This window comes from Diorhabda sublineata, chromosome 5 (genome assembly GCF_026230105.1).
Source record: "Diorhabda sublineata isolate icDioSubl1.1 chromosome 5, icDioSubl1.1, whole genome shotgun sequence".
Lineage (NCBI taxonomy): Eukaryota > Metazoa > Arthropoda > Insecta > Coleoptera > Chrysomelidae > Diorhabda > Diorhabda sublineata.
Genome location: NC_079478.1, coordinates 3010495 through 3034908, shown reverse-complemented (window position 1 = coordinate 3034908; position 24414 = coordinate 3010495). Strand labels below are relative to the sequence as shown.

Below are 24414 nucleotides of genomic sequence, written 5' to 3'. Positions count from 1 at the left end.
CCATAATAGCATCTTAAAATAAAGGTTTTTCATATTTGATGCTTTTGCATATTTCATACATTTTCTTATTTTTAGAATATGCCAAGATTAGTTTTTGTTAATAAAAACTATTTTTCAATATCTGAACTATTGAAAACTTTTTATGGCAACGGCAACGCAACATATTGCTGTCAAGAAAATTCGACATGAGTCACACTTTTTCAGGATTACCAATAGCTTTGTACATTGAACAATGTTGTCTTTATAACCCCAAAATTGTTGTTTCTATTATTCAATTACTCACGAGTCGAATAATTATTTCATAAATTATTTTAAATAGCAAATAATCCTTCAAATTGAAGATATTGTGCATAAATGGTTATGTCAGGAATAGACATTTTAATCAAACAGGGTTAGGTTGGTAATGTTTCAGGGGTATTATTTTACTGGTTATTAGAGAAGTTAGGGTTTTTTCATTTATCAGTGCGGGAGTGGTGCTTCATGCTCGTATGATTGCTGTGTTGTGAGAAGTGTTCAGCGATGTTTCGGTAAATGTAACAAAAAAATCGTGTTTTATCAAAAAATGTATATACATGAAATCTAGAGTGAATTTTTTTTGTGAGTGTTAGTTTCGAAATAATGTGCGTTGAGTTATTGTAGACATGTTTCGGTGTATACCTATTTTTAAAGGCTGTAATAGGCAAGTGGAAACTGTTGATAAAAGACATTGTTCTTTAATAAATGTTCCGGAGGAAATTTTGAGATACTCTAGGAGTCTAGAAGAGTTACTTTTAGACGCGAATAGAATACAAGTTCTCCCAAAGGTAATTGAACCCATCTCTTTCCGAAGTAGTTTTGTTTTTTGGTTAATATTCGTTCAAAAGATTTTTATCTCATATTTATTTCACGTATAAATGAATGAATCAATAATTATATACATATTATTGTAAAATGATTGTTACTAATTGTTTTACATTACTGAAACCTGTATTTAATCAACAGTTATTATTGCTTGTTCTTATGTTGTAATTATTTTAATGTAATTAGAAAAAGAGGTCATGAAGGTAAATATTTTTGGAAGATACAAGCTAAAATATTGTTTTTATATCCTAATCAATTTCCGTTTAATTTTAACCTACATTCATAAAGTAGGCAGTTTAAACAAATGTATTATATCACAAGTTACAGATTTTATCAAGTTAACCGATTTTTTAAAAACTAATTGTGACATTGAGTAAGAATATATGTGGAAAATATAATTCAGTTACAGAAAAAAATTTGATACTTGTAGAATAGTATTTATAATTAGTATAAATATTAATGTTTATATAATTTGAGAAATCAAAAAGTATCTAATTTTCAATTTAGGTCATGTGTTTATTTATTAGTTTATTCATGCATTAAAAATGATGGAACTAAATATACCCAACATTTGATAAGTAATTGCTGATTTATTCTTATTCCTGGTAATTCACTATCAAACACAACCTAGGTATGACTATTCTTTCCAGAAATTTGTCAGCAGTTTTTGAAACATTGAGGTAACTGGAATCACTGTTACTAAGTATGTCAATGAAAATATGTTCCATATGATAAGTAGCAACACCATAGACCATTTTTAAAATCAGTTATTTTTACTCCAGGTAGCTCTATAATTGATAATTTTCTCCCTATTTTTCTTAGATTTACTTGTAATGTTTATTGTTATTTATTAAAATATTTCAAAGGCTAACACTTAATTTTTCTGAGAATATTCTAGAATGGAATTCAATCACTTTTTGTTGTGTGTCATAAAAAAATGAATATTACTAGGGACATAGTCGTCTCATAATCTTGTTTCGAAGGGATTACTTTGTTTTTAGTCGAATTTAGGCCAGGTACTAATAAAATTTTAATTTATCGATAATATTTTCGACAACCACTTGTATATAATATATTTAGAATATTCTAAATGGAATTCAATCGATATTTTGTTGTATGTCATATTAATTTATATACTACTAGTGACATTGTCATCTCATAATCTTATTTCAAAGGGATTCCATTGTTTTTAGTCGAATTTAGGCCAGGTACTGATCAAATTTTAATTTATCGATATTTCCCATTGCCGCCTGTATACAATATATTTAGAATATTCTACAATTCACTATTTTTTCTGGCTGTGTATTCACTATGATGATGAAATCCCCCAAAAAGCTTGAAATAAATGGATCAAAAGTATATACCTTTCGAGGAGACAAAAAATAACTAGAAATATGCCATGAACAAAATCGAGTGGGGTTTGTTCATATCTCTTTACCAATTTCACTAATTGTTGATTTGGAATTTTGTCTATATAGTCTCTCCACTACCTTCTCTGTACTGATTGATTCTGTGAGATCTCATTTTTTTAGTAAATGAATATATGGGGATGATTCTTGGAAAAGGATAAATGAACTTCAAGCATGTCTTTTATTTTTTTTTTATTAAGTAAGTGTCTGTACACACATACACACACACAACACCTCTACAGAATAGAAAATCACCAAAATGTCCTACTAAAATCTCTACTTTTGGGTTATAATCAGTGTAATATGATGTCCCATGGTGGTGTGTGTATATAACCAAAATTGATTGAGATCCATTATAATGATTTTGAAACAGCCTCTGTACTGATTGATTCTGTGATATCTCATTTTTTTTTCAATAAATAAATATCTGAGGATGATTCAGAAAAAGAATGAAATGAGTAAGTATCGAATAAGTGTCTGTACACACACAAAACACATCCGCAGAATAAAAAAATTACCAAAATTGTGATTCTGATTGTTGATTGAAATTAAATTAATTGAAAAAATATTTATGTAAACTGTGACAAAGTTCAAATTATGTTTTTTTAATAATATTTTTTCTTTATCAAAATATTTTGATAAAGAAAAAATATTTTGAAGTATCCTTCATAATGGTCGTAGAACATTTGAAAAACTTGTGGGGCTTTGATTCGGAAACAAACCATGCAGTAAACTCATGAATTTTTTTGCTTTATAAAAAATTTTTACATTACAATTTTTCGTTTTTTGATTGTAATAGTTGAAAAAATTTTTCGCGTCTTGTCTTACTTAATCTTTAATTTTTAGTTGTAAAATTATGTAGCCTATTATGATGTCATTATATGTCTCCCTTTTTAACATTTTTCAGTTTACTTTGTAAAAAAATATTCATGGTAGAAATCCGTGGATAACTTCACATGGGTGTCATACTTTAGTTTTAAAGAAACTACTTTAATAAAAATATTAAATTCTTCCAACTAAAAATCCGAAACAAGTAACAAAACCATACAAAATTGAAAATATTCTTTCTTTGTTCTTCTAGCAGTCATACTGTTTTCATTTTGTCAGCATGTTGGAATGCCCTATTGGGTCAAATAGTGATGTGACAGACATAACCTAGAAGTGCATTGGTTATGTGTGTTTATATCAAATACATATTTGTTAACGTTAAAATAATTGTTACAGAACTTTTTTCGACTACAGAGACTCCGTAAACTCGGTTTAAGTGATAATGAAATCAACAATTTGCCGTCAGATATTCAAAATTTCGAACACCTCGTCGAATTGGACGTTTCCAGAAATGGTAAGTTGACGAGATATCATCAATAAATTATAAACTCGTACTAATGTAAGCTTGTATAGAACCTGTTTTTGTTATTGCATCGAGTAATCATATACTAAGGTATCTTCAAACAACGTTGCCACGTGTATTACCAATTTGAATAAATGAAATATCGGTTATAAAGTTATGGTGTAATCACAGTCAAATTTATTTATATTTTTGTTTTAATTCATTGTTAAGTAATTTGTCGTGGATGGGTAAAAATCAGTGTATGTATATTATGACGACCCATGGGGGTGTCTATACAACCACAATTGATTGAGACGGGCATTTGATGTTTTGTTGACTGCAAACAGATGCAATGCCACTACATTGGAGGAAGCGGGCAGGGCTTTTAGAGATATTATCCTGACATCACTCTAAATAAGATGAAAAACTATTCCAGATGTGGTAGAGTGGATAATTTTTGGATGGAAATTATAGAAAACAGTAGTTTAAAATTTCTTCTAATACTTTCTCACGGCAATGCGACAGCCGAGGGAGTATTTTCTATCTATGAGGAGATTTTGGTTGAAAATGTAAAATAAAATTCACGTAGGAATCAAAGATTAGTGTACGATTCTCTACAAAATTTGGTGGACTAAAAAATGTAGGTATTTCAAAATCTATGATACTCTCTATGAGGATTGCCTATTCAAGATATTGCTGAATACTTATAAAAGAAAACTGGAAACAAAAAAGAGAAAAGTCCTTGAAGATTCTCAATAAAAGCTTGCAGCAGTAGAGCAAGAATTTGTTAAATTAAAGAAATAACTTTTGCATTTTTCAAAATAAATAGTCATCATCATAATAGTGTATTAAATTCATGAAATTTTAATTGGGGAAATGTGAAAACTAACCCAAAAAAAACCGAGAGAAAGACGAGATTTTAATTTTCAATTTTTACTGTACTATATTATTTCTTATAAAATATTGGAAATTTTATACTTTCGCGGTTCCCTCGTTTTTAGCATTTAGAAAATGAAAAAAATCATCTGATTTCCATACATGTTTTCTTTAAATCTTCGTATTTATGAAAAAAAAAATATGGAAATTATCTCACCTGGAGATTTTATATAATTTTATGACTTTAAATGTAATTACAAACGCACTTCTTCACATATAATCGTTCATAACTTTTTTACAAAGTATCCAACGCAGTTCAAATATTTTTTTGTTAATCTACACAGAAAAAACGAACATTTTGGAAAAAAAATTAAAATTGTTTGTTTATTCATTTTTTATATGACTTAAAGATTTCATATGGTTTTCGCACTTTAAATGTTATCATAAACGATCTAGAAAATCGAAAAATCATCTGATTTCGATTAATTTTTTTTAAAATCTCCGTTTTTACGGCGGATTTATGTGAAAAAATATAGAAAATATGTCACTTTAAGATTTTATACGGTTTTATGACTTTAAATTCTCTTTAACAGTCAACCTTAGTAAGATACCAGTTTTTTCATGGTGAAAATTTTCAATTTTTCAAAATTAACTTTTAATATCGTACACTTGATCACAATAAGGGGTTTTAAGAATGTTTTTGTTCATATAATTTTAATGATTACTTAATGAAAAAGGTACAAAGGATAATATGTGAAAAAATTTTTGTATAATTTCTTTTTCAATTTGTTCGTTTTTTGTATAGATTATGAAAAAAAAGTATAACAACTTCATTTGAATATTTTGAAAAAAGTTATCAAGAATTATACGTAAATGAGCGCATTTTCATGAACATTTAAAGCCCTGAAATCAATGTAACTATTCATTTTTTTTATTTCCATAATTTTTTTCATAAATCCTCCGTAAAAACGAAAATTTAAAAAAAAATTCATTGAAATCGAAAGATTTTGCGATGTTCTAGAGCAAAAAAAGATAAAGTATAAAATTACCAAAATATCTTGTTTCTGATTACGTAAAATTTCAAATTTATTATTAAATTCTTCTTAGACAACGATGATATTGAAAGGGACTCATGAATATTTAAAAATTAGTATATTTGTCGACTAAATTTGAAAAAACCCCAATATTCAGTTGAGCATTAATTCAAAAAAAAAATCGAGGTAACTCCTTGAAACAAAATCAGATATACTTCATCCTACTTCGTTTTGTTTAAATTAAAAAGTAATCAAGAATTTTATTGGTTAATATATTTCACGAGTATAAAAACACCAGACGGATATCCCCACTATTAAGAAGTGTTTAGTAAATAAAGTAGGCGTATCACATTCCTACATGATGACATTTTTATTTACACAACAGGATGATGTCGCAAATAATAAATTATGCAAAAAATTACAGAGGAATGTATACAGTTATTATATTATGTTTGGTACAGAATTGGTTTTTAATTTTTTTTTAATAATTATTAAAAAAGAAGGATATAACGTTACGTAGGAAAAATTACGTGATAGAATGTGGAAGGATCTATTGGTCCTGCCAATCTGTCATTTGAATATTCTAAAAATTAGAAAAAGCTGCGTAATTTAGTTTGATAGATTCTCGTGTTTTGAGGAGAACTTTGTTCATTAAAATTCATGTTTTACAAGATGTAACAGTCACCAGAAACTTTGGTAATTTTATACTTTCGCGGTCTCTTCGTTTTTTGGGTCTAGAAAATCGAAAAATCATCCGATTTCCACGATTTTTTTTAAATCTTCGTTTTTGCGGCAGGTTTACGAAAAAAATTATTGGAATTAAAAAAATGAATACTTAAATTGATTTCAGGACTTTATGTTCATGGAAATGCACTTATCACGTATAATTGTTGTAAACTTTTTTCCAAATAACCAAATAAAGTTGTTATATTTTTTTCTCATTATCTACACAAAAAAAAACGAACAAATTGAGAAAAAATTATACAAAAATGTTGATTTATCGTGTTTTTACAATTAAAAATAATAACAATTTCTTTTAAAATTGATCTTTTTTCACATATTATCCTTTGTACCTTTTTCATTAAGTAATCATTAAAATTATATGAACAAAAACATTCTTAAAACCCCTTATTGTGATCAAGTGTACGATATTAAAAGTTAATTTTGAAAAATTGAAAATTTTCACCATTAAAAAACTGGTGTCTCATTAAGGTTGACCGTTAAAGAGAATTCAAAGTCATAAAACCGTATAAAATCTTAAAGTGAGATATTTCCTATATTTTTTCACATAAATCCACCGTAAAAATGGAGATTTTAAAAAAAATTAATCGAAATCAGATGATTTTTCGATTTTCTAGAACGTTTATGATAACAAGTGCGAAAATCATATGAAATCTTTAAGTCATATAAAAAATAAATAAACAAACATTTTTAATTTTTTTTTTCCAAAATGTTCGTTTTTTCTGTGTAGATTAACAAAAAAATATTTGAACTGCGTTGGATACTTTGTAAAAAAGTTATGAACGATTATATAAGTAGATAATAGATAATAGTAGATATAAGAAGTGCGTTTAAAATCACATTTAAAGTCATAAAATCATATGAAATCTACAGGTGAGATAATTTCCATATTATCCAATTTATATATTTCCAAGATTTTTCGATTTTCTTTTTACAGCCAAAAACGAGGGAATCGCGAAAGTATAGAATAACCAAAATTTTTATTTCTATACTAGGCTAGAATTTCTGGACCGTTGGTGATATTCATAGTGAACACACTGTTTACACCAACACTCACAATTACATTGTCTCACATGCGTTTCGATAACCAAGTTATCGTCTTCAGAGACTGAAAGTAAACAGAGATAATTTGTTTATGGAAACGCGAAAGTATAAAATTTCCAATATTTTATAAGAAATAATATAGTAAAGTAAAAATTGAAAATTAAAATCTCGTCTTTCTCTCGGTTTTTTTTTGGGTTAGTTTTCACATTTTCCCAATTAAAATTTCATGAATTTAATACACTTTTATGATGATGACTATTTATTTTGAAAAATACAAAAGTTATTTTTTTAATTAAACAAATTCTTGCTCTACTGCTGCAAGCTGTTATTGAGAATCTTCAAGGATTTTTCTCTTTTTTGTTTCCAGTTTTCTTTTATAAGTATTCAGCAAATCTTGTGATTTTTTATTATTGTATATTATTGTAATCAAGTGCACAATATTAAAAGTTAATTTTGAAAAATCTATTTTTTGACCTTTATCAAGGCTAAAACTATATAGTACATTATAACTCAATGCCTATATACCCAAGTTTACAACCAAACCCTTGTTTATATACAGGGTGTTTCGAATAAGAACCGATATAGTGCAGAGCGACTTCTACTTACCATTACTTAAAGCTCTCAACAGTCTCACACAGAGTACCAATTTTGGTATTAAGTTAAAGTGTAAACAGAAATTTTTGGCCCAACAAACTCCTCATGGATGCTACTTGGTATAAAGGAAAATTTATTATGGAAATACTGGAAGTTGCCACGACTAGTTATAATTATGATTGAAAAAATTATAATCAGCAGACAGCAACAAATTTACTTTCAGTTTAGATTTAGCATTGTTGTCGATATTTTGGGCAACTTTGCCCATAGTCCTGTCAGTTTTAAGGAGTTAGTATCGTTGGAAATACTTCAATGTCGGTCCTCCTAAGACCATGCATTGGAAACTTTCGCCTCTGTCGTTCTTTTCCTATAATCAAAACCAAATTTCACACCGTCAACTATTCAAGATCTTAATCACATGATCCTTTGATTTACTGAATTTCTTGTATTTGAATATTCGATTGTTTTTACTTTAGGTATCGTTAACACATTTATGTACAACATTGTTGGGTAGCGAATGTTCCCATGCGAAACTCACTGGCTTATTTTTGTCAATACCTTAACAGTTTTAATTGACTCGACTTAATTCTCACGAACTGCTATCTGTTTTCTGTGTCTGATGTTAATATAGTTTTTCATTATGAAGATACTCTAAAATAGGATAATTGCGATAATAAAACTTCACCAAATGTATGCCAATGCGTTAAAATAATATGAGAAAATTGGAAATTAGTTCTTTGTTAACATATCGTGATTAATTCCAGATTAATTCGAAAACTTGTATAATTAAATTCTTGTAGATATCAGAATTTCCATGTTGCTTTAAAAGTTTTGTTAATAACGGTAAACATTAACAAGAACACACCTGCAGCAATTGCAAATAAAACTGTTATAAATAATACATTAATATCATCGCTTCGGATACGTTTTTTGAAAGTAAATAAAGTAATGCCATCCTTATTACATAATTCATATATGATAAATTGTTTCCTTACGCTTTATTTTATGTCTCACCAAAATGATTTCTTCCTTTGTTTTGCTAAACATTCATTGTTAAGTTTTAGAGTTTTTCACTATGTTTTTTGATGCCTGGGTTCGATTTTTCGTGGGTGCAGAGCCCAACTCTGGTCCATAAATTTTTTTGTAAACAATTCAATTGTTTATAAAGCTGTAACTGTTAAACAAAGAGATATTACCTTTTCATTGGTTGGTCGAGACATTTTCAATAGCAAGTATCTATACAAATATTTTTCGCTCGTTGAAATTTGTCATACACATTCTTTGTCAATTCCAATAGATCCAGAAATCGCAAAAAGTCGATGGTCAAATCGAACAAGATTATCGATTTAATCGATATATTCATCATTTGACGACACGAACGTGGATCATCTTCAACATTTTCTCGGCCATCTTAAAAACGCTTACAGCACTAAAAAGCACGTGGACGCGTCAAACATCCATTGTCATAACTTGTTTCAGTAGTAATGAAATGTGACAAGAATTGGCTGGTAGATCATTTTTTACGACAAAACAAGAAAACACTATGCAAACGAAGACAACGGCTACACTGGTTTGTCTACGGACACAGCAGACATCGCATTCGAAAGAATAGTCTTCAGGCTAAACAGCTGACAGTCGTGGCGCACGCTCACTTTTTCTCCCTTAATAGCAACACACACTTTCTTTACTTTGAATTCTATGGATTAAGGCAAAAGCTGAAGCATTCACATATTACGATAATAGAAAATACAAAAGAAGAATGTATGATATAAAAATTATTGCATTGCATTCGATTGATTTAATGTTTTGATAATGTAGCTGACTAATTTGATGTTTACTTTGTTTCACAAACGTAATGGCTCTTGATATCTTGAAAATAAAAAAATGCAAATATTGAGGTAAAAAAATTGATAACAACATTATTACTCTTTATTTTATTACCGACTACTCATGAATATCTGTGCCGTGGTTTGCGATTCCTATACCTTTATAGCGACAAGAAAGTCGTTCGGCCTTGTCGTATTCTTTTAGAGATGGGAAATACTTCCGTTAGAATTAAGAACCGCTTATGAAAAATAAATTTTTTTCTTGCTTTTTTCTATTTCCACATACGACAGCCGAATAATATGTAGTGGAAAGAAATAGTGAAGACAATCGTATATTTATTGAGAATGTTTGTTTTAGACATTTTAATCTGCAAGTATGATGTAAAAACTACAAGGTGTGTTCTTCCCCAGGGGTCATTTTCGATTCGTTCTGCGCATCTCTTTGGGAGCGAATTCTCATTGGCCGCTTCCCAGCTGGTGCTCATTAGCGCACCTTGTAGTCTTAACATCATATCTGCAAGAAAATTGCATTATTCTATGCAATATATGCAATGCATTATTCCAAATTTTCCAAAAAAATAACGGTTAGTTCTTATATTCAATACAATACGTTAAAATTTGTATCAGGTTTGAGTTTAAGAGGTCTGGCTATCAAATAACTCCCGTCTGAGTGCTATAAATTGTTGCAAGAGACCTACGGGGACAATTCTCTATCTTGTGCGCGTAACCAGTCTCGTTATTTAATAGCCAGACCTCGTATATGATTTATTTTGTTTTTAAACCGCACCTTTATGTTAGTCATATTTTCTTTGTTTTTTTTTTAATTTCGTCGTAAACCTACTAAATATAATGGGAGAGGAAATAATAAAGAAAGGAAATATAAACATATAGTGACCGGTATGTACCGGGTGAGCAACTAAGAACGGCCGTCGCCCATATATCCAAAACGGATCCTATTACAGCTTCAGGAAAAAAAATAACAAAAATGACCCCGAGAAACACGTTGAAATCAATTTCACGTCTCTACCACTAGAGGGTTAATTCGAAAATGTAAAAAATATAAATAATTCTTCAACAAATTCTGCGCCAATACAAGTATAGATTCAGCCCTAGCAACACCATTTATGTCAATACATATACATATAATCCTCATCCCTAGCCGCCTAAATGACCTCGCTGTGTGACTCATACCTTAGAATCAAATAACTCCGCTGCCAAAGAAACCCTTCTCATCCTCTGGATCAACAATATGCAGCCCAACTCAAAAGGAAACTTCTTTATCCGCCCCTTAGGCTGCTAGCAACAATGGTCGATAACCTCCCTGAAATCTTGATAATTCTTCCATATCCATCACATAAAACCCACCCCACACACTCTTCGTCGATCGTCGGTGCTGCAAAAATCAAAAAGAAAATAAAAAGACTTGCAGGCTCTCTTTTTGTTTTCTTCTAACCAAAAATCCTAAATATCCGCTTTTCCTCCTTCCGAAAAGTTAGAAAAAACAATCCCACGCAACCACCTCAACCCAGCCCAGCAGAGGAGCAACTCCTTTATCGGGGCCCACTCCAACACTCTAATAAACCCTCCTCTTATTAAAATTTTCCTTATTGCACCAATTCTATCCAACGAATCTCTCTCTCAGAAATTCTGCGCATTTCCCATTTTACAAAGTTTAGTTTATCTCTTCAAATAAGAGTCCAATTTTGCTTAGCCGATTCTTATAAAATTGATGTTGTTTCAAAGAGCTTTTATCCAGTATTATAAAATATATAAATGGCTCTTTAGTTTACTTTTAAAAATTTCCTTATAATTTTCAAATTATTGTCATCATTTTATCGATCAGATCCCCATTGAAGGACATAAACATCCCGGGAACGCCATAACGTTAAGTTAGGAAGAAAATATCTCGTAAGTTCCATCTCTAGTAATCTGAATCTAGATATGAAAGAGCACAATGCTCCCTTAACGATATCATTACCAGCACAATGGAATCTCGGTCGAAGTCGGAGGCTCAATGACTTATTACATTTTTCTTTTCATTCCAATTCACCCACACGAATCCTTTGCTTTCAAAGTCGTAATTCCGGTTTGAGATCATTTAGGAGCCATTTTTTTACAGTCTTCTATACGCAATCAGCGAATCCCCAATAAAAGCTAATGAAAATACTCGTAACTAGCTTCGTACAGTTTTTTAAATCACATAATTAGTCATTAAGAATTAGAGACTTCGATAGTAATATTTTTTTAATCGCAAGATAACTGTCGTTAAAAAAAGTCATATAAACGAAGTATTTATTAACAAGAGACACAAAATACAAAAACTTATTAATCAAGTTTAATTAGGTGTTTATCAAAATTCAAAACCCACTTTTTTTATCTTTCTTGGTAGAACATAGGTCTGTGCACTTCCATCTTTATATCAACAATTCTTACGTTGCTTTGCAGTGTTGAGTGGGTTCGCTTAACCCTGTCAAAGTGACGCAATAACGATTTGAGTTGTTGATCTGGTTAAGTTCGAGGTAATCGATAAGGAAAACAGAATATGGTGGACAGAATTTTCCCGGTATTTTAATGGAACTTCAGGGAGGGTTTACGAAACATTGTCTTTGTCTACGGAACAGTCGTGCAGTAGATCGACACAGTGTAAAAAAATTGGCAAGCAAGAAGTGAGTTTCAAGCGGGATCTAAAAATGTTGAGTTTATACCCCTTGTAGATCTCAAAAATGTCTTTCTACCTCCCCCTTCATATTAATGAAAAACTAATGAAAGCTATGGATGAAGAGGATGATGGATTCAAATACCTTCACCAGTTGAGTGATGCCAAATTAAAGGAAGGTATTTTTATTGGGCCACGAATAAGAAAATTGCTGGACGATGACAATTTAGCAAAAAAGCTCACCGGGAAGGAACTTAGAGCATGGAAGGCATTTATTAGTGTAGTGAAGGAATTTTTTGAGCAACAATATAGATCCAAATTACCAACAATTAGTTGATGAACTTCTAGACGCATACAAATCCCCTGGTGCTCGAATTTCATTGAAAATTCATTTCCTCCATTCCCATCTGACATTTTTTCCCAAAATTTGGAAGCTGTCAGTGATTTGCAGAGTGAAAGGTTCCACTAAGATATTAGAACAATGGAAATTCTGTATCAAGGACGATGGGATCGGGCCATAATGGGTTATTACTGTTGGTTTTTAAAAAGGGAAAGGGCAACCCCTCATAAAAGTAGAGCTAATTAATATTTAAAGTAATTTTTTTAAAGTGTTTGTTTATAATAGATGTGAGGCATATTTATTAGATATAAACTATATATATATATATTGTCAATATATACGATTTAAAAAACGTGAAATTATTTTTTTAATAAATATTAAATATTTTTTTCAATGAATATGGTTCTATAAATGTAACTGAAAAACCTTACGTGATACAATTATTTTTTTCATACTTTCGTATTTGTACAAGCTCATGTTACTACAAAAATTTTTTTGTCGACCAGTGTAATTATTCAAAATTCGTATGACTGTCCATCTCAAGGACTCACTGCGTCAGATCAAATTTTCTCGTCGAACGATCTTTCGGATTCGACACAGGTAGTGTGCGCTAGATGCACGAAATGTTTTCTAAATGTGCCTGGCGTCCGAAAAACGAGGTAAAAAGCGCTGAGAGAAATATGATGTTAGTTGTTTCTAGTAATGGTGGGTCCACACGATACAGACTTTTGTTCGTACAGACTACGAAGTCGGAGTAAAAAATTTTACCCAAACATTTGGATAGAATGTGTGTACAGACTTTTTATTCGAAAATACAATTTAAATTTCTTAGCTACGGTAAATACGCAGACTTATGGTGGGTCCACACGATACGAACTTCCATAAAATTCTATAGAATTTTATCTGTGCAGACTAGACAAAATATACATGCATACTCCGACTTTTGGATCGCACCGACATTTGGATCGCACCGACATTTGTCTGTACTGTCTAGTTTGCACAGACAAATATCTATAGAATCTTATGGAAGTTTGTATCGTGTGGACCCACCATAACAGTGGTTGCACCATTACTGTTAACATTCATAAATTAGAATAAAAGTTTTTTTATTTATGTTAATTGATTTTTCATTTCTAATTATTTCAAACGGGATTAAGAGAATTTGACAGTACTGTAAAGTACAAGGATACCATAAAGTGCCATTTTCCGGACTCAAATTAGTACTTTACAGTCGTTATGTACTATCCACATCTCGTTAAAGAAACTAATATCTTATTAACGAGTCTCTCATTGTATTAAGCTAAACAATAGATAATGCAGGAGTCTTTTTTGTAGGAAATAAGAACTGTTGAAAACTTTAATTTTTCTTAAGGTCGCTTGACATAATGCAATACAACGTACAAGTAACCTAACCTCAAATTTTATCTAATATTTTGTACATAGTTTAACAATGAAAATAACGAAACTAAGTTTTACGAAAGTCAGCTGATCTGTTCATCCAAAGATAAATAGATTGTAACTTGTATGCATTAAAAACGGCACAAAACCGATAATGTCAAAATCTTGCATGAAACCATCAGATGTACTTCATCTGCGCATGCTTTTGGTCAAGAAATATTGCGTCTTGCGTTGCATCGCACCTTGTATTGCATCATATCAAACGGCCTTTATTTTATTAAAATATTGCGTTCATCAGTCCCGGAATCAGCATATCAACAACGTTTGAAGTCTCGTGTTTACCGATAATAAATATGAATCACACAGATTATCTTGAAATAAATATTTCTCATTTACGTTCCTGTAAATTTATTGCGAATTGTTTTCACGTATCGCTTTTATATTTTTATTGATACGCTACGTAACTAATCTTGCCAATATCAATTTATAAATACGTCGATATTATTTAAAGGAAAATTTCATTCGGTAATTTTAACGGAAATATACAGTTAACGTAGATGACGGAAAATTGTTAATGTTGGTTTTGCGACAGGTTAAAATTCCTAGTTTCAACTTTCTATTACAGTGAATAGAGCAATAATTTAATAATGATAAGATAGGCATTCATTAGAATGAAACGATGTATATTTCAAGTCCACTGACAAAAATATCAAAATATTAATATTAAGTGTCAACAGGAATTATGTTTCCTGGCAGATTTATGGTTTCGCGCTGTCTGGTATAGAAAAATCTAGGTTGTTTGTCCTATTTCCACCATTTGTAATCTGAGGATAATTTAATTAGTTATTGCCATGAACTTAATCCTTCGTAATATTCCACTTTAAAATATATTCGTAGTTTAAAGTTTTTTCTGTATACAGGATATTGTCGAAGTAATCCGTGGTAACTTCGTTCGTGATCACTTCACAACGATATATTCATTAAAAACATAAGTATTTTCATAATTTTATTTTTTTATTTTATTATTATAAAATAATTTAGCCCTTTGTTGTAATAACCCAAGTAATCTATGAATTGTTACATGTCAAATTGAAACGGCACGTTTTCTATGTTGACGTCTAAAACAGTAAAAGACCTTGAGCCAAAGGTGAGCGAAATAGCAGATGATCTTCAGCCACCAACAGTAATGTCATAAGGATATTGTTCGTTAATTTTATCACCAAACTCCTAACAGAAACGTTATGAGGACATTGTGCCCCAACAACAACAGCTTAAAAGAGCGACTGAAAGCATTTCTTCCTCAATTACTTTTTGGTCACCGCTACTTTTTCGGCATCAAACCGGGTAATTATTGTGTTTTTTTTTTGGCATTGAATCGTCACGTGACTACCCTTCGTATAAATGCTGTGCCTTGTTTGCCATCGAATAGTCACGTGATTACCTTCAGTATAATGATGGAACGTCTTTTTGATGCCGTAAGATGCCTATATATTACATTTGCCCCTCTGTATAATATGTTACAAGTGAAGATAGTTGCTGGGACCACTAGCTGGGGTCGTCGGCATAGTTAACTTCTGATTCTAAGTCGTCTGCTGGTCTCACTCACATCTGACTCAAGGTCGTCTGCTGTCTCACTAAGATCTGACTCAAGGTCTGCTGTCTCACTCACATCTGACTCAAGGTCGTCTGCTGTCCCACTGAGATCTGACTTAAGGTCGTCTGCTGTCTCACTAAGATCTGACTCAAGGTCGTTTGCTGTCTCACTAAGATCTGACTCAAGGTCGTTTGCTGTCTCACTAAGATCTGATTCAAGGTCTGCTGTCTCACTAAGATCTGACTCAAGGTCGTTTGCTGTGTCACTAAGATCTGACTCAAGGTCGTATGCTGCCTCATTCACATCTGACTTAAGGTCGTTGGTTGTTTCGCTCAACTGCTTTTATGCCTACTCAGAACACACATTATTATTGCTGTCAATTTTCCAAACGGGAATGTTTTTTTTCTCTTTTTTTTTTTTCATACTAAAACAGTTCAAATTTGTTAAATATTGATTATAATGGAATATGAAGATTTCGAGTTTGAAAATACGCCTCAAGATATTTAGAAAAAAGCGTTCGATGTTGGTAATAGTTTGGCAAAAACATGTATCAATGAAAAAATTTGAAAAATACTTCAATAGCATCAAATAAAATATTTGCTGGTGAAGGTATGGTTGAAAAAATATTTGGTTTTAATTTCAGGCTAGTTTAGCTATCCACCTTACAGACATGATGACATGGAACATTTCAATTTTGCCTCTTGACTAAAAATGGCAAATATACAATACGGCTCGAAAAAATAGAAAAAATTTGTTCAATGACAAATGATTTAGCGAAATTTTTGCTATTACCGAATCCGGAATTACATACCACAGTTTCAGAAGATTAACTGCGACTATTCTAGTTTCTACAAGAGCAGTTTTTGAAACTCTTAACCGCCATGGAAATGAATCCTATATATCGATAATTAGCGCTAATATAAAGAGAACATCAAGAAGTGTAGTGGAATAAATTCAGCCTCCATCGCCTCTCGACAACAATGCTGTGAAAATTCAGTACGTTTCGTCTTCAAATTCGACCTCAATTACAAAAAATATATTCAAATGAAACAACATATGAAGAAGTTCACTCCAAAATTGTCAATGTAATATGCATTTTAATTCTGAACTTTGTTTTGAGCGTGTAAAGTGAAGGAATTATGGTTATTACGATAATATCGCAACGTTCTATTGAAATAAAGAAAGTACGTTAAATATTTCCTATGAAAATTCACTTTATACCTATAATTTTGTCCAATACTGTACTTTTTTATTTGAACGTATTGTTAAGGGGACAACCGCACGCCATCTAACGACGCCGGTCATAAATTGATGTAATGGAAACTATAAAAGAAATGGTGGGTAACAGTTGAACTATGTTCTAGATGTTTCTGGAATAAATTGGCTATTACGAGCGATAGAAGTTACTAAATTGTGAGTACATGTACGAGAGTTTTGTCGTACGAGTGCTATTTGAATTGTTCAAATTGGATTAAACCAACAGCATCTCGAACCACCGTGTTTCGCTAGTTTTCTGACATCAATCGTAATCATAGTTTATTACAGGACGAATTTCGTAGAGGTCCTGGTTATTGTGACAGAAAACCTCGATGCACAGAAATGCCGTGAAAATTTAATCGCGTCTATAAGTTCATTACAGGCGACGAATCGTGGATCTATGCATATGAACCCGAAAGTAAACAACAATCGACTGTATGGGTCTTTCGAAACGAGTCAAATCCAATCCAGAAACAAAGTTGTTCGCGCACGAAGCACTTCGAAGCATATGGTCGCCCGTTTTTTCGCAATAACTGGACATGTCTCGTCGAAACTAATCGCAGAAGACGTATTCATGATATACATCATGACAATGCGAGCTTTTACACATCAGTTCGAAAGAAAACCAGTTTTGAACAGTCAAAACATTGATGGGTCATCCGCCGTACAGTCATTGTTTAGCACCAAATGATTTCTTATTATTCCCACAGATCAAAAATTGCGAAAGCAACTGAAGAAGCTCGTTGATGCGTTCAAATATTTTGAAAAAGCGATTTAATTGTCCATTTTAAAATTTGTAATTTGAATAATAATTGCGATTTAATAAAGTTTCAAGTGTTAAATTAACTTTTACAATTTTATTTACTGACCTTTACCCAAGAAAAGTTGTTTTAATATTTTTATTATATTTACACTTGTTTTACACAAACAAATTATGTTTATATTTTAATGACACGAAGGAAATTAATTTATCTGGATATTATAATGGAAAACTACTTAAAATAGTTACCTTGAAAAATTCCAGACATATCGTATAGAAATTCAACTCCATCCAACAGAAATAACTAAATTTCTAAGTAACAGTGGTAAGTGGTATAAAAATATGAATCCGAAAAATAGCGAAACCAATTCGTTAATAAAACACTTGGAGATCGTTGTATTTATATTGTTTAATCGCTTTTACCTCCAAAAAATCATCAATACGCCCACCCGCAATCCGATCGAATGTTAAATACGACCTCCAAAAACGAATTAACAAATATTTGCTCAGCAGATGAATTATGTCTTACAACAACGACGGTGGTTTTTAAATTCGGAGAGGGCGTAAAATAAAAATGCCAAGTCATAAAAATAACTGAGAGAGTTTTTTAAACTAATGCATTTTTATATTTTGATTAAACACATTAATCTTTCCAATGTTAATATAGAAATTACTTGAGAGAATCCAAATTTATAAGACAAAAGCAACTTTTTATAGACGATGATGATTAAGAAAAATGTGAAACGTTTCAAGTATAACCAATAGGAACAAGAAATAGATACAAATAAATAAATCGAGATCTAAGGTAAAGCTGATTTTAACGACTTTCAAAGAAATAAACGAATACCAAAATAAATCGCTTTAAATTCTTCATTCTCTGGGGTGATCCTATTGTATACAAATGCTACAATTAATGATATTTATGATCGTTAGAGTGGATAAGTTATTGGAACTTTAAGTGTCTAAGGGACGTATGGAATCACTTGAGTAAGATATTGGTTCCCGTTAGAGGACGCTCAGTTTACAATAAGTCTTAAAGAATACAATAGTAACTAACAATTCTTCACAGTTACGTTAATATAAGACAGAAATTAGTTAATACGAAACGATACGTTAATAGAGCAAAAAAAATGGACACTTAATGTACAGTTAACAGATCCAAAAGGTTCTCATCAGGAGTGATGAGATAATTGGTGTCTCGAAAGAAAGATAAACAATTTTTAGAAAGGTAAGTTTGTTAAAAAAATTGAAATACATAGTTTGGGAATTTATTTCTTGAAAGTACTAAATTCTCTATGTCGCGCGTGTGTTTTTGAGTGGTGTAAGCGCTTTAGTGATGGCCGACAGAGCACTGAAGATGACCAACGCCCAGATCGTCATGTGGTTGTTTCAATTCCGGAAACATTGATCAAAATCAACCAAATTGTGCATGCAGATAGTCTAATGAGCATCCGGATGATTATGACCAAAGTTTGTGCAAAGTTAATGCCAATAAATCTGACTCCTGACCAAAAGCTCTTGCCTCAACGTGTCTGCTCAGATTTTCTTGAAAGGTTAGAAAAAGATCTGCTTGGAAAGGGACTCGATTTGAGTCGATTTATCGTCCATAAATACCGGATTACAAATAAAAACACGTCAGAAAGAATAAAAACAATTTTTAGATTAACGTTAGCAACGTCAAATTTTTTAATAAGGTGTAGAATTTGTTACAAACGTCAAACGGCGAACGTCACTGGCAAACTGCTACGGCAAACAGAAAGTCAAGTTTATGAATCGGTCCTAAAATCGTCCAAATGTAAACCGTTGCACTCATGGCATTCATTTAATTAAGTACCTACGACGGCTCGGCAGGTATTCACTGTGATGATCCCATTTCGTGACTAATATTTTCTTTTATTTGTCCGTAAATTTTAGATTTGACATAATCCCACAGGAAAAAGTCTATAGGTGTTAAATCGAGACCGCTTGACTTACGTCATCTCTCCTGGAGAAAAAATTTCCCGAGCTCGTGACATACATACATTGGACGAGTGTCAAGTCGCTCCGTCCTGTTGTAACAATGTTCTTGGATTACAACGGAGAAGTCTTACATCTCCACATAACGAACGCTCCGAATTCATTATAACTGTGCATCCCCTTTCATCTTCAAAAAATTAAGAGCCTGTAAGTCCTCGCGCGGACATTGCAGCCTTTTTTGATTTGTATTCTGCGAATTAATATATTTTTCTTAAGGTATCTCACGAACTTGCTTCAAATAAAAATACACTTGTCCTATTTGCGGTGTGTTATGCATACACTTGTTTATCTTGTTTAACTCGATGTGGCTTCTGGTTTACCGGTCTTCATAAATTTAATATCCTTCCGGTTTTTTTTAATTACTTACTACATATGGACTTGGATCACATTTCACAAGAAAACAATGGCGTGGGGACAAGGAAATTATGATGTAGAGTTTCTGCAATATTTAACAAGAATTGCCTTGGTTTGTTTTCAAATGTGGACAGAAGTCAAACGAAAGGTGCCTGTTGACCCAGAGCAGTATTGCCCTTTTTGTTAAGAGGCGGTACATTTTTGAATTGATTTTATTCTTAATACACACCTTTCCAAATCACAATTTTCTAATATTGCTTGCATAAAGTTGGCCATTGGTTTATTACTATACATTTTTCCAATGCTGTATTTTTACATCTTAAACAAATTTTATTCAAAAATATTCTTTCTACTTTGACTCAAATTTTGATACATTTTTTAAAACAACTTGACCGAGTGGTCGTTCCAGCTCTACTATAATAAATTGGATCGAGCCAACTCTGTGTAAAGAGTTTTGAGACTTGTCACTGATGTGCCAAAGATTTTTGCTATTTACGATCGTACCAAGTACAATATTTTTCAGTTGACCTTGACGTTCATTTGTTTATTATGGCTCTAAGACTCCTCGATTTTATTTAAATTTGGGTCTATAATTCAATTCGTGCGGTTTGATAAGAGATGGAGTAACTTGTATGATATTACATCGTTCCAATATTCCGAACCTGCATTGGAAAGCTACTGCTATTGAATGTCTTTTCATCGTTAACAACAATAAATTTTTTTCACTCAAATATGTCGAACTTTGTTCCTGAAAATGAGTTTTAGCGGACAGTTCTTCATTAATTTTATATGAAGAAAAATGCTGCCGAGAGTCATCGTATTTTGGTGGAAGTTTATGGTGAACATGCTCCAGCTGATGGGCACCCAAAAAGGTTTGAAGATGAAGAACTAGAAGCATTACTCGATAAAGTTTGTTGCCAAACACAAGAAGAGTTCGCAGAATCTTTGGGTGTCACTCAAGCAGCCATTTCAAAACGTTTAAAAGCAGCTGGATAGATTCAAAAGCAAGAAAATTGGGTTCTACATGAACTCAAGCCGAGAGACGTCGAAAGGCGGTTTTGCATGTCCGAAATGCTGCTGGAACGCCACAGAAGAAAGTCATTTTTGCATCAGATTATTACTGGTGATGAAAAATGGATCCATTACGATAACCACAAGCGCAAAAAATCATAAGTGAATTCCGGCCAACCAGCCAATTCAACGGTAAAGCCGAATATCCATGGCGCGAAGGTTATGCTCTCTATTTGGTGGGATCAGAAGGGTGTGCTGTATTATGAGCTGCTAAATCCGGGTGAAACCATCAATGGAGAACGCTATCCGTATGAACTGCCTTATAGCCCAGACCTTGCTCCTTCTAACTACCATTTGTTCCGGTCGATGCAGAACGCCCTCACTACAATACGTTTCACATCAGAGCAAGATATCAAAAATTGACTTGATTCATTCTTGGCTACCAAGTGCAGTTCTTTTGGGATGGGATCTACAAATTGCCAGAAAGATGGGAAAAGGTCGTAGCTAGGTCGTAGTAGAATAGGTATCAGATCTGTAACTGTAATAGTTTTTACGTTAACTGATGTAAAATACAAAAAACTCAACTCCAAAGTACATTTTTTATATGCTTGGAGTAAAATAACTTTGTTAAATCCCTAATAAATGCATTAAAATTTCAAAAAAAACTTACAGAAAATTTAATTCTGACGATGTATACAACCTCAGGAATCCGGGCGCTCACTATAACTCGCTTACAAAGTGTTTTTGAAAGTTTTGTTATAACAACTCTTTTCCTTATATTTACCTATAGAATCATTTCCCGAGAGATTGGAGTGCTATTCTGAAACACGGTGTATAATTATATTAATAGCTCCGTTAGCACAAATTCCAAGTTTTTCACCTTTAAAAGAAATCCATGGTTTAAAGTCTTATTTCAAAAATAAATATCCTGGTATTTGACGGCCTGCTTTATCAATATACAGTTAGGAATCCATACTTGAAAGAATAGAACGAAAATAACCGACGTATTCTATTAATAATATCAAAAGAGGAAGTAATCTAACAATAAAAATACCATCACGTCGACAATTGAAGAGCAAAAGAACAGTAAACTAGCTATCAATTAATTTTTCGTTTTTCAGTGCGCGCAGTGGCGTATTACACAACGTTTATTTGTTGTTTCATACTGAATTTACTATCTCTTAACCTACACAAAGTACACAATCTGGCGCTTGTTATGAGTTTCAAGTTATCGCCTTTAGAAACTCAACTATTCAACAATCTACCGGGTTTAAACTACCAATAAACGTTTGACTCCATTCGACATGACTGATCAAACAGCTGAACTGAGAACTAGCGGCTCTCTAACTACGGAACACCTTCAGATACTTAGGGAAGTCCGTCAAGGATGCTATTTAACTTACATACGTAGAACGAATTATTTAGCTGGCATTAAAAGGACATCAAAAAGGCTTTATAGTAAATAGAACTGCGACATTAGCCAACAACGTAGAAGATCTACAAGAGCTTGTCAATTCTATCAACGAAATTGGAATTGAAAAATACGCGCATAAAACCAAACTAATGGTCATAAACAGACAACAACACGGCGAAGCTCAATTACTCATCATTGGAAATAACATAGAGAAAGTCAATAAATTTAAATACCTTGGATGTATGTTAAATGGAAAATCGCAAAAACAGCTTTTACAAAGTTTAATAAGTTCCTAATCCGCCGAGAAGAAGCTGAAGAATTTGAAAAAGCTAGGTTAGAATTCTCAGTCCGGAAGCCCTTTCACGGACTACAAGAGGAACTCTGAGTATGTTTAGTGTATGGGGATTAACCACCGTATTTCCTATACGCCTATATCATATTTCCGGATTCTGAAAGACCGGAAAAAGCTCATCTTTTCATGTCGGCTTTTGACGTGCATTGTATTGTTCGGACTCGTTGGAAAAACATCTTATACTTTGCAGATGTTATAACATTTATTTTTACATTGTCATGACGTAATTCGATGTGTATCATACAAAGTTTGTTATTTATGATTAATTCTTGCTTTTTTTTGTAAAATTGGTCAAGTAATAAATGGTAAATAACTATTCGATGATATACAGAGGAGTTTTATGAAACCGATTCAGCAACTATATCAGAAGTTAAATAATTTATAATCTATATATAATATAATAATGAGTTCGGACGTTTTTCAATGGAGGCACTTGGGAGACAAAGTTTTTGAAAGCCAATTAGCCAATTTTGAGGAGTAAAAATCACGATAAGAAACCAGTGTAGATCCGCTTACCTAGAAGTTATTAGTAATGTTGTGGTGTAAAAACGCGTTCAATTTATCATAAAATTGCCAATGGACAACATTATGAGTTTTCTATCTATTGAAATGATTAAATTTCGTTATTCGATTATTCTTATCTACTAACTAACTAACTGCTAAGTTTCAACTTGAATTTGATTCAAAGATCGCCAAGTGTCTTCGTTACTAATTCACCATCACCCTCATCGTTTTTCTTTTCAGTATTGTCTGAATCTTCTGATTTGTAGTTACTGGAATTGTAATTATGCTTTAACTTAAAACTCTACAACAATGATCCATATCATCACTATTTGCATACGTATCTTCATACTATTTCAAATACGTTTCCTATCAGTTGAAAAAACATCAGAAATTATATCATTTTTTTCTCCTCATGTCAATTACATGATTTATAGTTGAGCTTTGAACCCTTCTAGCTTTCTTAAGATACTTTATTCAATAGATCTCGTGATTGATATGTGAAAATACGGTTTTCCTCCACTCAGAGTGATAAATATACTCCAACGCTTAAAAACTCCAACGCTTAAAAATTCTCAAAACCATTTCTATGAAAAGATAGATTGGAATCTCTGGAATTATTTCTCTAGATCGTTATGTTAAGGTCTGCAAAGAGCCAGGAATCCATGGGGCCAGATTTCGGGAATATTCTGGTGATCGAGTAATTGAAAGCGCAATATGTATAGTTTAATCACGGTCTTTATCCATATATTGAATTTTGTATTTGAAAACGTTGGTTCTTATTCAAATTTCATCCAAAAACACCGTGCCATATTTATTATTCATGATTTTACCTTTATCAAGATAGTCGATGACCTAAATACCATGTAATACGGATATTATGATCTTGTCAACTGTAACTTCAAATTTATTAGTTTACAATTTACTAATTGCGTTAATACTATGGTATAAAGTCTTAGCGTCGATGATAGTGAAGAGGTAGCACAATAAACTTCGATAACTTTATAAACAAAAGATTAAACTAAGTTGCGCGAGCAGAGTCTCTGGAAACAGCGTAGCGTCGCTGA

The 24414-nt window shown here is 32.0% G+C and overlaps 1 protein-coding gene across 18 annotated transcripts in view; it reads left to right on the top strand.

Moving 5' to 3' along the window:
• The first annotated feature begins 455 nt into the window (after positions 1–455).
• LOC130444483 (protein lap4-like) overlaps positions 456–24414 on the top strand; it is a 169688-nt gene continuing 145729 nt past the window's right edge. For 14 of the 18 annotated variants that reach the window (XR_008909959.1, XM_056779621.1, XM_056779618.1 and 11 more), the window contains exons 1-2: positions 477–803; positions 3474–3591. Coding sequence is in view for 17 of the 18 variants with exons in the window: in XM_056779621.1 (XP_056635599.1) it covers positions 642–803; positions 3474–3591 (280 nt within the window). In the remaining variant the exon portion in view is untranslated. Of the gene's footprint in view, positions 804–3473; positions 3592–24414 lie in introns of all 18 variants that reach the window. The other 4 variants (XM_056779615.1, XM_056779616.1, XM_056779613.1 and 1 more) reach the window with 1 other exon arrangement.